Here is a 17938-nt window from a genome sequence, read left to right as displayed (position 1 = left end):
AGTTTACCAAATTTATCCTATAGCAAATCAAGAACCAAAAAAAATCCAGTAGTCAGCTTGCACGCCAACTGTTTGACAAAATTACACTAAGTAGAAAGGACATAAATTTAGTACCGAACAGGGGGTGCCCATTACAGCTGCTTGAGTCTTAGATTTTGATACACAATCTTTGGCGAAGTGACCAAATTTGTCACACCTAAAACACTGAATTCTAGAAAGGTCCTTCCACTTTTTCTTGGCATCAGGGGCTGACTCAACATTCTTGTCTCTAAATCTTTTGAAGTTACCTTTCTTTCCTTTCCCCTTAGATGCATGGGCAACAAGCACATGATCATCTTCAATCTCTAAATTTTTTGAAGTTACCTTTCTTTCCTTTCCCCTTAGATGCGTGGGCAACATGCACATGATCATCTTCAAGATGAGATTTGCGACCATAACCTCTTGCTTCTTGACTGCATTCTTCCTGAATGCAATTTGTCCGCAACCTATCAAATTTAGGAAGATCATCTCTTCCACTAATGCCTTGAATGAAGGATTCCCAGGAGATGGGAAGTCCATTCATAGCTAACATAACCAAGTCTTTATCAGTAAAAGTATCTGCAATTGCACTGAGCTGATCTTTTAACTCAGAATTCTTCATGAAATAAGAAGTAACAGATTCTCCTCTAGACATTTTCACATGCAGTAGTTGACGCCTTAGGGCTAAAGCTTTGCTGGTATTGTTGAATTCATAAAGATCCTTTAGAGTCTGAAACATTTCCTTAGCTAAATCCAACTTAGAGATGATAGGCACCAAATGATCCTTAACAAAATCAATCAGAATTTTCTTAGCCATGGTCTTATTTTTTCTCCATTGAACTTTCTCTGCATTAGCAGAAGGTTCTTCTACATCTTTCGAGACATAGTCAAGGAGATCATTCTCTTCTAGAGTGATTAGAATTCTAAATTTCCAAGAAGAGAAATTTGACGGACTATCTAGTCTATCTTCTACTTTCAATTTGTTCACCATAATGAATGACTTAGGCAAGCAACTGAAAGAAATAAAGAACTTAAAAATTCTGGTTCTGGATCAATCTTCTAGACCCGCTCTGATACCATGTTAAAAGCTGAACCAGAATATAGAAAAACTGAGAACAAAAAATAAAGAATGAAACACAAATACACAATGCCTTATCCTGGGAAAACCCTCCACCTGAGGGTGAAAAACTCAGCCCACTCAAAATGGACTTTATTATATCTCAGAAAAAGAATACAACTGATGATAGTCTCATATTACTATCGATCACAATAATATGAGTTTGATTTTCTACAAATCAATCATAAGAATGAACTCAGATGATGCATCTCACATACAATCTAAAAACCTTCATATGACTGAAAACTTTGAATGCAAAAGGAACACATAATATCTCTGATCTGACAGACACAATCACACTATTTTGATGAATGAGATAAGCCGATCATGAATCTATCGAAACTGCCGAAGAAGAGAGCATGAGACAAGGAAGAATGATCAATATAACATATCGGGATTTCCAGTGAAGAGGCACATGAAGGGAGAGGGAAAGACACAAACAGTTACATCTGCATTGACAGCCTCGTATACACCAACAACCACATGAACTGACAGCCACATCACCTTCACCGACAGCCGTAGCAACATGAAGAGTCACCGACATTCACCAATGCAAACAAGGCAAGAAAAGAACGAAAGCTAATGAACCGATACCAGAAGAAATAAATAAAGAACATTGCATTGATGATCTCTATTGCAGCTATATCTTCAACAATTTTGGTTATATATTTGCAGTTACCTGAAGACACAACACATTGAAATGACAAAATAAATATGATATCAACAACTGAACATGTTTAATAATGTAATGTCCCCACTTTGGAATATAATTTAATGGTAAATAATAATAATAAAATTAAAATTCAAAAGAATAAAATAAAAAATTAAAATATAAAAGAATATAATTAAAATTTAATTAAGTTAATGAATGGTCAAAAGAGATGGAATGAAAAGTTGTGACTCCCTCAAACATGAGATATAAAAGGGAGAGGAGAACATCATTTGAGGCGGGATAATTTGGGAATCAGAAGTGCAGATCTGATTTAAATAAGAAGTGCAGATCTGATTGTGAAAGGTTGTGTCCCTTTCAAAGGGCAGAGTTGCACTCTTCCAAAGGGTGCTAATGGTGAAAGGGTGTGTCTCTTGCCAAAGGGCATATGTGATGAAGAGGTGTGACCTCTCCCTCACATTGAGAGATATAAAGGAAAAAGAATCAAAAGCATCCAGGGACATCACCATGGATCAGATCAGATCAGAACTGTTATTTACATGCAGGAACATCCTTGTTCTTGGTAGAAGGACACGGAGGGGAAGGATATGGCATTACGTTTAGAATAATATCGACCAGCCAAAAGAATAATTATGCAAGCAAGGTTACAATCATTCGCACAACAGTCGAGAATATGCATTAGCAGACCCAAGGGAGCATAAAATAAATATATATAGAGATCGAAATTGATGTCTAAGGCAAACACCAAACCGTAAATAATGTTAATAATAATTTGATTAATTTGTAGTCTAACTGATACCTGGAATGCACAGTTTATTATCATGTGACAGTGAATTAATTAAGAGAATAATCGGTGGCTAATAGATGTGAAAGGGTGCAAGGAAAGTGGCGGTTATGAACAGCCAAGAGTCATGTCTTTTGCAACATGACTTTCATTGCCATTGAATAGTATATAAGACAATCGTTCCAACTAGAAGAAAGTGCAGCAATAAGTCTGGCTCTCAAACATTCAGTGAAATTGATTTATAGTTGCCAACAACATAATTTAGACTTTCAGATTAATACAATACTCAGAAAATAGAAATCTATCTTAATTTTCAGATTAATGTTGATTGCTGTTAGTGTTTAGGATTTTCCAGAATTAAGCATAAGTAGAGAAAATGAACAGAATGAACTCACAACACACAAGTACCCTGGGAAAACTTCCTAGGAGGTAAAACCTCCTAGGAGGAAAAACCCAGCAAGAAAGATCCTCGGATCTGATTATGTATTGAGCATAATGTTCTGATTACAACACTTATCTCTGATTGCTGTCCAAACAGCAAGTTGCCAAGGGGATGAAGAATGATGCCCTAGCTGTTAGATGACCAAGAAACTAATCAGCAGAAGATGACTTCAACGGGCTGAAGCAGCATTATAACCAAATGTCCTTGGAGTTCGTCAAAGAGCAGATTCGCCAAGTGTAGAAGGGCATATTGCATTTAGGAGCAGAGCAGATCGCATTTGCTGATGATGTGTGTAATAATTTATGACTTACTTCATCTTGAAGTACACATATATATACCTTTCTCTTGGTGGTAGACCTCTAGGTCGGCCTGCAATAAATATATTATTTATTAATTACTTTTCCCTTAACACGTTTCATTTGGGTGAGAGCAAAGAAACGGGACTCAGACTCGGCTCGGACTCGGCAAGGCCGACTCAGACTCGGACTCGGGACTCGGCGTCAGACTCGGCTGGACTTGGGAAAGTGAAAAACTCAAGAAATTTAGAGATTTTTAAAGATTTAAAACTTGTTTCAGACACCCTTTATTGAATACACCTTAAAGACACAAAAACATCATCAGACTCGGCTCATTTGATTACATACACAAGTATACATCAATCACATAAGCATAAACGCAAATTGTAGCTGAAGAAAATAACAAATATAGATATATAAATATTGTCAAATGTATACAATATTACAAAACTCATGGAATAAAAAATCCATGTCATCATATGATCATCATCAAATGTTTCATACAAATACCAAAGGTAAATAGTAAATACTAAATACAACTACAAGTGTACAAGCCTATGGCTGAGAGGGCCGTGCACCCTCTCGCCCTGGCCCCTTGCGAAGGCATTTAAAGTAGGTCTTGGATGATTCAGCAGCCATAGTCGCTCCCCGTGACACCATGCCATGCTCACCAACATCAGGAACAACTGTGTCATGCTCACCAACATCAGGAACAGCTGTGTCACTCTGAGTCTCAGTATTTCCTGTCTCTGCTCGTGCTCTCTGCTCCTCCTCTGCCATGGCTACAGCCTCAGCCTCTATATCTACCTAGTCGATCCAATCAATATCATCATCACTAAATACAGCTGTAGGAGTCCCAGGAGCTGTCTGATTCTCATTGGCCTACTCTGCTTCAAGATCAACCTCATCTAGAATGATAGGAGACATGTCAACTAATGCATTCTTTCACATTCTCAGGCGGAGGTTGTAGTGAACAAAGACGAGATCATTCATCTTCTCCACAGATAATCTATTGCGCCTCTTGGAGTGTATGTGCTCAAACATACTCCAATTGCGCTCACAACCTGATGCACTGCATGGTTGGCTCAAGATGCGAATGGCAAACTTCTGAATATTTGGTTTCTCTGGGCCAAAAAAGTTCCACCAATGATTTGAGTTTGAAATGAGAAAAATAAATAAAATCAGTCTCACTCATGAACTCATATAAGAAGTTACAATATAGTATTGAATAAAACTAAAATTAAGCCTTACAATTTATTTTTACCTGGCATCATAGTTGTCCTACCGTCTTTGGGGGCAGGACGAGAGAATTTTCTCCCCTTGTGCATCTGAGAACAACTGTAGCTCTCGAAAAAGGTCTATCTGAGAAGTAACAGCAGGTCCCATCTTCTCCATGATTGCATATAGCCCATTAAGGACCTCCACATCAGCCTTGAAAGAAGGGATAAAACGGAATGCCGGATTTAGATAATAGGCTGCCGCATGGATGGGCCTATGAAGCTGATGATGCCATCTCCTATCAATGATCTCCCAAATGGGACCATACTTGCTCTCATCTCCTCCATAGATGAATCTGATGGCCTCCTTCGCCCTATCCATGCCCTCATATATATAGCCCATTGCGGGCTTATCTCCATCCGCAACTCGCAACAAAACCACCAAGGGCTTAACAAACTGCAAAATTGAAAATATTGTGTTATTTAGAAAAATGAGCAAATAAGAGAATACATATAATAAGTTATAAAACATGAAGTGAAATTGTAGAATTTATAAAAAAATTACCTTCACTATCTCATCACAAGGGACCCAAAAGCCTTGCTCATAAAAAATGTAGTCTGCCATATCTTTCCCTGTAGGGGTAGTAGCATAGGATGAGGAAGACCACTCCTCACCAACAATCATATGTCTCAAGGCAGACTTAGACCTAAGCATGGACTGCAATGTGAGGAAGTTTGTGGCAAATCTTGTGATTCTTGGACGACCTAACTCCTTCTGCTTTGTGTATTGTCTCATAAGAGCCAACACCCATGAATGATTATATACAAATTTGCAGACATTTCTTGCCCTTTCTACACATCTCTTGACCCATGGGATTTTTCCAATATCTTCCAACATGAGGTCAATGCAATGAGCAGCACATGGAGTCCAAACTATAGATGGGTGCCTCTCCATCAATAGTCTACCTGCAGCAACATAATTTGTTGCATTGTAAATTGTAATTAACGGAGGTACAAACTACAAGATAGTAATTAATTTGCAAACAAAATTAGTTTGTAATCAAAAGTTTACCTGCAGCAACATAATTTGCTGCATTGTCGGTCACCACCTGTACCACGTTCTCCTCACCCACATCTTCAATCACCTCCTCTATCTGCTCACATAGGTAGGTGGCATTCTTGCAATGGGCGGAGGCATCAATGGACTTGATGAAAATGGTGCCCCCTGAAATAAAAAAATAAAGCTAGGTCAATGATCATTCAATAAACCATTAGATAAAAAATAAAAAATTAAAGACTATATGAAACTAAAATTAATCAATCACCTGCGGAAGAAACAAGAAAATTAAGGAGAGTTCTATTTCTCCTATCCGTCCAACCTTCAGTCATGATGGTGCAACCTTTAGTGCTCCATATCTGGCGTTGTTCATCTAAATCCTTCTTCACATCATCCACCATTTGAGACAAAATGGGTCCCCTCAAATCCCTCTCACTAGGGGCTTTGAACCCCGCCCCACATATGGTAATGGCATCAACCATTTGTTGCCAATAAAGAGACCTGTCGCAAAGAAACTCAATGAGATAAGTTAAGTATAAAAATTCAATGAGATAAGTTAAGTATAAAAATTAAAACAATCAAAGTTATCAAACATAAAAGTTAGTAAAACATTCACTTGGCTACAAAGAATGGAATACAGCTGTAGCTCCAAAACTTGCCAACTGCCATTTTAGCAGTATCATGGACCTCCTTGTTCCAACCCATGCCCTCAAGCGACGGTTGGGACCCAGGAGTAGTGCGAGGCACAAAGAAGGAATCCAACCAGATTTACGAATCCTAGGTCAAATGGTAACACTCCCACTACAACTACTAGTGGTAGGAGCATGAGAAGTGGCGGCGGCACTACCACTTATAGAAGCAGAAGCAGAAATGGAAGCACTAGCAGTAGCAAACTGAGTGGGACAATATGGAGGTAAGGAAGAAGGGCCTCCAACACAACCTAATTGTGTCCCTCTTCCTAAAACTGTCTCTCTCCCAATGGCCGCTTGATCCTCCTTTTGTTTTTTTTTCCTTTCAATCTCCTCAACCATTACATAACATTCATGCCTCAGGGACTGCTTTTAGGCATGGTTCGGCATCATGTCCACGCACACCAACAATATGGTATTTCAGCCTATATATACCTCCATGGAATATTGTTTTGCAAAACATACATTTTGTTTGCCCCTTTCCTTGCCCTGAAAAATCCTCATGATATTTCCAAGCAGGGTCCTTTCTAATGGGGGGTCTAGAAGCTGAAGTAGACATTTTAGGATAGTTTTGTGAAACTTGAAGTTGAGGCAAATAATAAAGTGAAGTTTGCTGCAATAAAACATTACAAATACAAAATAAAATTAATACATATTACATACATTCAAAAAAACTAAAGTAGGGTTTGTCAAACCCTACTTTAGAAAAAAAGAAATTTACAAACCCTACATAGTACAACACTACAACTACATACTACATGCTACATACAAACATACAAAAGATTTTGAAAGAAAATGTAAAACTTTCAAAATAAATGAATAGAAAATGGAATTTTTGCATACAAGAAACAAACTAATCTTCAAAAAAACAACTGTACCTCTTACAACAAGCTTGAAACGAGCTGCAAAGTCTTCCTATCCAACTCTTGATGCACCAAATCGAAACACAATGCAGCTCCAATGTGACAAATTGAAGAAAACTTGAGCTTCCTCCTTGCTGGTTTTTCTTCTATGCACCCTTGTTTTTCTTCCCAACTCACTTTACTCCTCTTTTTTTTGCAAGTGAATGAAATGAAAGTCACTTTTAGGGATAGAAGATAATTAACATAAAAAAACGGACTTTAATAAAAAACATTGTAAAATAATTTTTTTTTGTGTTTTCCTTTTGGCTTGACGCTGGTCGAGTCAGGGGCTCGAGACTTGCCGAGTTTGGTGAGTTTGGGCCAAACTCGCCAACTCGGCGAGTCTGGTGAGTTTACTCCAAACTCGGACAAGTCCGAGTCCGAGCCCCTGGGACTCGCCGGGCCTAACTCGTCGAGTCTGGGCGAGTCCCGTTTCTATGGGTGAGAGGCATATCATGAGGCGTGAGTTATAGGGTCGGCCCTATTGGAGAGTAGCGTGTGAGGAGGGCCCAACCCTAAAGGGTACACGTTACCCTTTCAAGGTAAAAGGGCCCAGCCCTTAAGGGCAGATTCCAATGTTGCCTTAGGCAATTGGAATCCGCCATTCACCCTAATTAAAACTAACAGGTATGTGGCATGTAATAGCCTGTTCCCTTGATCAGATTATTCAATAATGATAATAAATTTCTAAAATTTATCTCTCTTAAATTTATTCTTCAGAACATGGCCATTATCAATGTATTCATCTAATATTAATTAATTGATTAAACAACACAATATTAATTAAATGAATTAGCAATATAATATTTTATTATATTAATTAATATTAATGTGTTTATCTTCTATCTTGTATTTATCCAAAATTAATTAATTAATCAATGTATTTATCTAAGATTAATTGAATTAACCTTTACTAATATTTTACAAGGCAATGCATTAGTAATAGCTAACAAGGCTATTACTTAAATAACACGATAATGACTTAAGGCTGCAAACCTTAGTCAAAAGGCACCGTTTGAAAATAAGGAGACACATCCTTCCCACGTAGCCAATCACTCCAGCATCACACGTATTAAAGGGTCCAGCAAATCGTTGTAACCCAGTACGGAGAAGATTAAGGAATTCAGCCACAGAATAGTGTCTAAATTACAATTGAGAATTGAGGTCTGCTTGCCAAGGATTATAACCTGGTCAAAAGGAACAGTCTGGTACGTTGGCTGATCCATGTAATAATGTTGCCATCGTCAAGTATATATGTTGTCTAGTTTAAGCAATATAAACAGTAATATACTTCAGAAATATCTGACATGTAATGCAAAGTTGCAAACTAATATATAAACATTCTTCTAAATCAGAAAAATTTAATATTGATAATCAGAAAGAATTAAGTTTCACAATTTAAATCAATATAATATAATATTGTTAAATAATATAATGCTGTTAAGTTAAAATTAGTGTCAAAGGGATAGTAGTGAACCACTTAAAGACATTGTTACTTATACATATTACGATTGCATAATTATCTCTTTGCATGGTGATTTACTCACAAAAACTCAGGCATGTAAATGCCAGCAAAAGAAGTAAATGATTTTTAATAAATGATACTGATTGGGATGAACTAGGTATTATGTAATCTCCAAACAACAAAGCATTTTTGAAACATGCAAGCCACCCTACAAAAGGAAGCTAAAATAAACCTGTGACCTGAAAACAGACTGCCATCTGAACTGAACTCAATTCAAGATCTTGTGGTAGTATCAATATGCCCAAATCGGAACGAAGTGTTATTTAAAATAGTAAAACGTGTCTGTATTTGTGCTTCAAATATCATATTCATGCAGATCAACACTGGTCTGTATCTTCATATTGGATTATTGATTGAGGACTTCTAGAGATGATTCAAATTACTGGAACACCTCCCATTTCAAATTTCACTTAGACAATAAATATGGATAAAATAACATGTAGTGCATTGATTCATGAAGCAAGCACAATAAAAACCTGATAAAAGCTGTGTAAATGCATTATGATTATTCAAGCACTTAACTCTTCACTGATCATGCCATCCATCTATATACTGTTACATTCTGATTGGAAGAAGTAAACTATTTATCCAAATTCTCAATGATGTGTTCATACACTATGTAAATAAATGTTATCCTATGCTATGTGAGAATAACAGACTAATCAACACAATAATATATATGAGCAGAAGATGGATGGTGATACTTAAATTGGACCCTAGAACATCACTATCATACTCATGAAATAAATGAGCGATAGATTATTTAGTAGTATTGGTATTTGTTGTAGTTAAACACTAATGTTTTTAAGTTTTAGCGTATACTGGAAATTTCAGAAGATCTTGTTATCTTGTTTGATATCTCAAAGTTTTAAATTATTATGTGTGCGTTACTCAGGTGCACACTTTGTTCCACTTGCAAATTGATATAGTTGAATCTCTGTTAAGTTTCTAATGCATTTGGTTCATTGTTGACTGGATGTCAGGGTGTTGGCCTCTTCACAGGTTTCACACATCTTTGTAAAGGTCTTGCAGTGGTACTTGTGATTGGAAACGTTGTATCCCAGATTTTTCCGTCGACTATCGAATATTTAGCTCTAGTTCCTGGGAAGTATGGCTCTTATCATTATGCTCAATTTTTGGGGTTTTATAATATCTCAAACATATGCATTGTTTATTTTTTTAATTTGTGATATGATTCTTGAACGCTTAAACAGCAAGAAGTATCCCACTATTATTAAAAATTTGTTGGTTTGTTATTTTATTTTTGCATTCAGTTAACTATTTTATTACATTATATACACCTGGGATAGGATAAGTTTACTTAGGTAGGTATGTACTCAGATAGATTGCACATGCATCATGTGCCTTGTACTTCTCTCGTTTTTTGGTGTTATAAACCCGTGTAACTACATCGTTGTCTCACATTGTTTGTGTGTTTACATCTCTTGGTGGAGTATCCTATGTATACCCACTTGTAACTTACTCTTGAGCACCCTTGTAAATACATTTGCATCCATAGTGGAATAGCAGTTGTATTATGTTTCTGCAATCTTCAGTTTTGTTTTGTTTTTGTCATCAGATTTTGAAAGTTTTGTCCCATCGAAAATTCTTACAAAAATGATATGCACATGCATACCTGTCTGCCACAATCAGTAAATATCATTTCCATTATTCCTCAAGTTTTGGGTTGATGAAGATACTTTTTGAAGTAGTATGTAAAACCACTTTTTCAAATGTGTTATAAATGTCCGTGCAATTGGTAGAGAACCTAAACTCTTGCTAGAATTATTTTAGACTGGGATATATACTCCTCTCTTTCAGTTGATTCTTTTCATTTTAAGCAGATATTTATATTTTTAATCTAATGGGAAATGTTTTTCTTTTTGATTGGTAAAGGCAGGATATACCTGCATCATTTGTATTAATTCTCCAAAATTTATACAAAAATCGTTAATGTATCTTTCTACTACTAATATTCCCATTTACACCGTTCCAAACAACGCCTACTTTCAAAAAATATAAACAGTTTAGAATGGAACCCCTATACATCCATTACAATACCAAAAATATAGTCATCCGAGAAATTTGATGCTTATCAAATACAAAATTTACAAAGTATTGCACAAAATTTCAAAGTTCTTAAAAATGCATCGAAATTTATCAAAACAACTAAACCCAAACACCCTTACTATCCTTGCCAGTAATCATCTTTAGAGAATTTCAATTTCTTTTCTTTTTTGCTCCTTGTTGGCATCATCTCTAACGGCTTCTTCACCTTCTGTTCCTGCAAGTACTCTTTCAAATGTCTCCACCCGACCTGCACTTCAGCTTGTCTATCTTCCTTGTCATTGGACGCACGCCACAATAAGAATGGATGCAACAGAGGGAGAAAATCCACAACATGTAACCAGTCTCCCTCTCTAGCTTTGAAGCCCTCTTCAAGAATAGCTATGGCTATGAATGCCTCCAAACTGTAGCACCACTAAGCTTTGACACATTCATTCATAATCCAGTGAGCATCCTCTTTACTCCCAAATTCCAAACACCAAGCTAATAACATGGACACAATATCAACACTGGTCCTCTACTTGTATTCTGCAGCCATAAACTCATCTCCAAAAAGCATTTTGACAATCTGCAGAAACATTGGGTCATTGATGGAGAAGACATTTCTTAGTCTATCATTTGTAATTTTCCCAAAAAAGCCATTTTCTGCTTCTTTGTTCTCAGGCTGAAATAAATCTCCATATCCTCTGCAACACACCTACCGGCTACTTGTTTCTGCAAGAAAAATGTGAAGTAGTCACCACCACCTTCGCAATCTTTGATGAGCACCGTTTACATGCTTCAAATCTTTTAGTAGACTCGCCAAATCTAACATCCTGTCCATTTTATCTCTTGGTTGTGCGACGTACAGTGTACTAACTTGTCATCAATGTGAGCCGCTCGAAAGTCCTTCCACACTTCCTTCCCATCATTGTTATTTGATGCTGTTGCCCATTTTCACTTTTGTAGGTGTGGGTAATTTTGAAATTTCTAAATGTTTGAAGTTTGGCTTTTATTAATTTTATATATTTATTTATTTTCCATACCTGAGATTCTTCATTCACTATTGAATTAATGATTATTTGCAAATCCCCTTCCAGATGAAGATTTGATATCAATATATTGCTTGCCAAGTTTACAGTGAGAAAAGTCGCTTTGACCTCTGCTTCATTATTAGTTCCATCTTCCACCTTAGCACCAATGGCCAAGATGATTCCCAACCAATGCCTGGCCACACAACCTGCCTCCGAATGCCCAAGGTTTCCCTTCGAAGCTCCATCAAAGTTAATTTTGACACACCCTTCCTTTGGTTTTACCCATTCAACAATTTGTCCTTACAGAAGGATGGATTAACCCATGCATTCCCATTAACGGGCGGGATTTTGAGCATTGTCCATTGTTTCTGTAGCAAATTGTTTGACTGACAAAATGGAAATTTTGCTGGGTTCTGTCTTGCAGTGGCAACATTGACCAATTCCGAAATTTCATTCTTAAATTTGTTGAACATATTTTCCAGCTTAGTTTCTTTCCCTAGAAATATTCTTCGATTCCTCTCCTTCCAAATTTCCTAGATTAATACCGAGGGCAAACTTGCCAATTACTAGAAAAGGTCGTATTCTTGTCGTAAAAATTCTACCCCTGGAATATCTCCTTCAATGAGGCAGGGCATGGAATGGACCAACCAAGTTTTTAAAGGATGAATTTCCAACACTGATTCGCAAACTCGCAATGTAGAAATAAGTGATCCACAGTTTTCTCATTTTCTTTGCACAACATGCATCTAAATGGACCTGGAAAGCCAATATTTTTGAGCCACTCCCCAGTAAGAATGCGTACTCTTGGGGCCAACCACGCAAAGGATCCCGCTTTAGGAAGACAATTTTTGTTCCAGCATAATTGATTCAGCCATCCTTCCTCTTCCCATGCCAATTCAAGAAATTTATACTCAATCTTTACTGAATATCTGCCCTTTCTTGATCCACACCAATGGGTTCATCCTTCTCACTTGTTAACAATACCGTTCTATCCTTCAAAACCTCCAAAAATAAGTCTTCTTGTTCCCTACTCAGATTCAAAGCTGACAAAGATTTCCATCTTCATTCAATCAGGGCATTCTCTTCAGCCTTTTCTAAGTATTCTGAAACCTTGGATCCCCACCTATCTTTGGTGATTTGCTTCAATTCTCCCAATCTAACATCCTTCTCTAGAGTATTGAGATCCTCCCATGAATCCTCCCAAAAGTTAAACCGATTCTCCATTACCTAGTTGCCATGTGATGTGGTTGGTTATCACAGGTCTACATGACAGCATAAAATTCCATATTGCCGAGCCCTTCAGTGGATTTTTAATTGTAAGGATGTGCTCCTTATCTTGACATTCCAAATACTTATGACTGAGAATCCTTGCCCATCTAGTGGGAAATGCTATTGTAACTAAATTGACCTGAATAGCAATGGTTAATATGAAATGAAGTTGGAGATAAGATGATATAAATGCTTTTGATTGAAGCATTTTAATTAATATAAAAAAATTAATGTTTACAACTGCGAAGGAACTGTAGATGGTTGCTTGTGTTGTTTGCTACAACTTTGTATGGTAGGATAACCAAGAATTTGGTCTCATTCATTATGTATATTAAGATGTGTCTCAACCTTGCTTTTAATATTAATAAGACATAAAAACACAATTTTTATGCTATAAAATAGAAAAACTCTTTTGTTTGGGCTATAGAGGTTGTTGGCCAAAATAAATAATCTGGGTTGTTTGGCAACAGTTCCTGGATACTTGGCAGTTAGATTTCTTCAAACTCTATAATTTTTAAAAACAGGCCCCAAATGCCCTCTTAGGTCATAGATTATGGCATCTAGAAGTTGGGCCTCCTACATTGAAAATGTAAAAACATTTATGACACATAAAAGAGTTGCAAAAGAGAGTTATACTTGTTGACCAACTTATGACACATGTTATTATGCATCATTTTTGAATGAAGATAATGGAGCCAAAATAGAGCACCCAAGTTGGTGAGTGGATTATGTCATTATGATAAACTTATGGCACGTGGAGGGAATATGTTATTTTTAGCTTGTGGACTCATCTTGAGATTTGGGTGTTGGACTTTTAATTGAGGATTTGAATGTGATATTTTTGGTGGTTTTAATATAAGGTTTCCTAATTACTGTTTGATAGTTTCCTATATTTTCTCTCCTATTTATTGGATGCTCAAGATGGAGGTTTCGATAGTGAGTTTTGTAGGTACCGCTATGTTGCTAGAATTACTTTAGATCTCTAGTTGGTGATACTCTTGTAAAGACTTAGAATCCACAAGTGTATTGTAACCATTGATTATTAAATAATACATTAGGTCTTTGGAATGTGGTTTTTCTCTTGGAAAGTTTTTCTCCCACGTAAATCACCGTGTTATTATATATTGTTTTAATTGTGTATATTTATTCGTAACTTGAAAGATCTAATTTATTTGCATAAACCTCCTTTCATAGATTAGTGTAGGAAGTGTTCCACTTTTTTGCTTCCTTTCAATGTAACGTATCAATTATCTGACTTCTTATTAATTACAAAACAATTATAAATAGTTATTGTGCGTTAAACTTAAATGCTTAGAAACATAGATCCTCAACAACTTGTATAAATAGTTACCATACATAACATTTTGGCTTTTAGATGAACAAACAGTTTACATTCAACTATGAAAATAAATGTATGCAGATTGGTAAACTTTTTCTCCACTTGCACAAAGAAAAATTCTAGAGGTATAAGTATTATGTATATTACATTTAATTAGATGAGTAAAATAACTTTTCATTTTGTCACGTTTCTGCTCCCACAAGAAGTTCATCATAGCAAGCTCTTTAGGAGCAGTTGTTTCCTAAAAGCCAATCCTGGTATTTAGACTAAAAGCCTCAGCCCTGGCACCTGGATTCTCATTTGAATGCGTATCTAGGAGTGCATTTTTGAAAATCTTCCTGCAGTTTTGATATCTAGAGAGAAGGTCAAGGTGCGTCAAGAATGGATTTATAAAACTCAACAGATGAAATTATTGGCAGACATTCAGACTCCTTAAATCGACTAGCATCATGTCGGATAATATAATAAAGACAATTGGAGATAAGTGCAAATTGGAGGATTTTTTTCAAATCACTTGTTTTATCTTTTAATGCAGCTTGGCTCATGTCACACTCTTCTGGTATACATGTACCCTATTTACTAGCGTACTCCAGAAATCCTTTTCATTTTAGTTGTAAATTTTTTTTCTGGCTTTAAAAATAGCTTTCTCTTTGAAGACAGAGGAAGTAAATAGAAATAATATTTTTTTTCATGTTTTGCATTATTGTTTTTAATTTTCAATTGGTTCTAGTTGTAATCTCTGTTCTGGCTTTGCAGGACTGTCCCTTTTGCATGGAATCTAATTACTGCAGGCTACTTAGAGCACTCAGTGTTTGGGGTAATTATTATTGTTGTATTTCTGGAAAAGAAAATTATCTTGGATGTGCTATATCTTGTTTGTCAATCTGGTTCAACAAGTTTAAAATCTTTTCATTGTTGAGGCTTATCTCCAAAGGATCTCAGTTTACATTTTACAGCCAGCTAGGTGAGGGATGCATGTGTCTTGTAATGTGTTAATTTCTATTTTGTTGATAAAGTATTGCCTAGTTATTTGTTTTGCTAAGTATGAAGTTGGAGTTGTAAATTCCTGTATTAATAATCAGAAACAGATGGGAGAAGAATCAAGATCAAAGGACTCAAGTTATTTTAAGATGACTTGTAATTAAAGACTTAAAGCTTCTGCAATCCACAATATTAAAAAAACTCTTCCCATAAAATTGTGTAAAGGATTTAGAGGATTGACATCTTGGACCACACTCTGTCATTCATCATTAGGATAAATGATAAGATTACAGACATGGTCTTTTTAATAGATAACTGGAATTAAAATGAGGCAGAGTTCAATAAAATTGTCCAATGTCTCACTATATATATGATTTGTAATTCTGCGTATTGTTTGATATCAAATATAATTTTTCTTTCTATATCTTAGTGAAAACTAACTAATGTATCTGTTTGTATGCTTATTTTTAGATGTTGGATCGAAGATGCTCTGATAAAAAAATAGAATTGGATGGTTTCATCTGAAGAAAGAAAAGAGTGGACTTATTTCTGTAGGAAACTGTGTAATTGCATGTAACAGATTGAACATTCATGTATACTGCAAATTAGCATGTTTCATTTATATGCTCTCTTGAACAGGATGTATATCAGATGCTATTTTGTTCGTATTTTGTACTCTTATATATTTAGTGAGAAACACGGTTATGAGCTCAATATCTGTTCAGAACCATACTATTTCCACATCTTTAATCTACCTTTATAAAAAACAGAATAGATCCAAGATGTATGGTGAGCTAGTAGTGTTGAATCTGCTTTTCAAGCGGAGCAGACAGTGCATCTGCATCTCTGTATGTTGAAGTCACAATACCATTTACAAAAATTAGGTGGAAGCTCCTCAATAATATGGCATTTAGGGAAACCCTCAGGCCAGATAATTGTATGTACTATGAATGACTGAGGATTAGGTCTCATAAGAAGCCTAGCATTTATGTTAGGTAATAATATGAGTAGTGTGTTTAATGTAATGCATATTTTTGCAGCATCCTAGTAGAGTCTGCAAGCACTACACTAATTTCTCAAATTGCATTTCAATTAGCAATTCCTCTACCTGATTTGTAATCTGTTACTTAAGGAAGTTGATTCAATATTTGAAGGTGTAACTTTCATATTTGTATGGTGCTTTTAGTGCCCTTAAATCTCTTTACATAGCCACCATAAGGGTTTTCTTGACAGGCTTAGGGTTTCTGTCTAGCAACATACCAAATAGATAATGTCTGTGTTGGGCCTACACTGGTGAACTCTATTTGCAGCCTGTAAGAGTTGATAGCAATATTGATCCAGCAGCTGACAGTTCTATGTCCCATTAATATGGTTGCCTTGCTAAAGTTATGGTTTGTTTACCATGCCCAAAATTTTGACTGTAAGATATGTTGATTTTTTACGTCATTCCTCTTCCTTTTGGAAAATCTGATTTTTTGAAAAAAATATCTTTGAAGGCCCCCAAAATGCAAAAAAAGGTCAACTAGAAATCCCAAAAATTCAAGAAACCCAAGTTATATGCTTTGATGATCTCATGTAATAACATATCTCATCAATTTCTTTGGGGAAAGCTTGTTGCATAACTTTTCAGATTCCATGTGAAATTTTTCACTTTCTGTTTTTGATATGTTCATTTCCTGCTAAAAATAACCATATAGGAAATTTCCATCCAGATGTAAAAATCAGAGAGGGTTGTAGCTTCATATCTCTTCTCTGAGATAGCTACCCTTTTGTAATATTCACAGCATATTGTAATGTCCCCTATCTGGGGATGTTCCTAAATCTTGCCCTAAAATGACAAGTTCAATTAAAATAAGAAATATAGCTCATTAAGATACAACTTACCAATTAACAATTTCCTTTCTAACATAAACTTTGGTTTAACCTCTGCAATAATGTTAGTCAACATTTGAAATATAATTCATAAGCCAATTATTTCCATAAGGGTGTGGAGCCATTCGCCACAACTAAGCCAAAGGGTGTGGAGCATCCAACCAAAAAAACTCGACCCCTTGGCCCACAAGTGGCAGGAACATCCAACCAAGACAATTCCATCCAACTTGGGGTGGCCTACTTAGAGGGGAACCTGTATCTGCTTTCCCAATCGTATTACCTTGCCAACTACTACATGATTGTTCATAGGAGAATAAATTGATTAATTAAATAATCTTAAGAGTCTAGATGGATTAGCAATTCCCATTCTTAATTATCTTAATACCACATATGAGATTATATGTTAAGCAAGACCCTCATATTGCATACCAATTACTTGCTAGATCACAAGTCTTCCAATTGCAGGTTATTAGATCCAAGTCTGCTGTTGCAGATTATGTATAACTGATCTGATCCAGTTCCTTGATGAATGCAGGTTTTACATATAAGAACTTCTGCTCTGACTCGATGAATGCAGATTATATATGTAGGAGAACTTCTAATTCCCTTTGATCTGCTTTTTCCTGTTTTTAGACAATCTGATCTGATTCTTCACGATGCCTTCTTCCAAATGATAATTC

At 36.0% G+C, this 17938-nt stretch overlaps 2 protein-coding genes across 2 annotated transcripts in view; one reads left to right on the top strand and one right to left on the bottom strand.

The window, feature by feature from the left end:
- Positions 1-17938, top strand: part of LOC131070816 (rhomboid-like protein 19) — an 86948-nt gene that overhangs the window by 29137 nt on the left and 39873 nt on the right. Inside the window, exons 2-3 of the mRNA XM_058006474.2 lie at positions 9701-9825; positions 15162-15222. Coding sequence (XP_057862457.1) covers positions 9701-9825; positions 15162-15222 — 186 coding nt within the window. The remainder of the gene's footprint in view (positions 1-9700; positions 9826-15161; positions 15223-17938) is intronic.
- On the bottom strand, positions 5495-6074 carry LOC131859791 (uncharacterized). Its single transcript, XM_059213855.1, has 2 exons — positions 5870-6074; positions 5495-5769 (listed from the first exon to the last, which is right to left on the bottom strand). Exons 1-2 carry the CDS (start codon positions 6000-6002, stop codon positions 5594-5596), a joined length of 309 nt encoding a protein of 102 aa, XP_059069838.1. The 5' UTR covers positions 6003-6074; the 3' UTR covers positions 5495-5593.

Source organism: Cryptomeria japonica, chromosome 11 (genome assembly GCF_030272615.1).
Source record: "Cryptomeria japonica chromosome 11, Sugi_1.0, whole genome shotgun sequence".
NCBI lineage: Eukaryota > Viridiplantae > Streptophyta > Pinopsida > Cupressales > Cupressaceae > Cryptomeria > Cryptomeria japonica.
The sequence above is the reverse complement of the archived record's forward strand: the minus strand, read 5'-3'. Positions and strand labels throughout refer to the sequence as shown.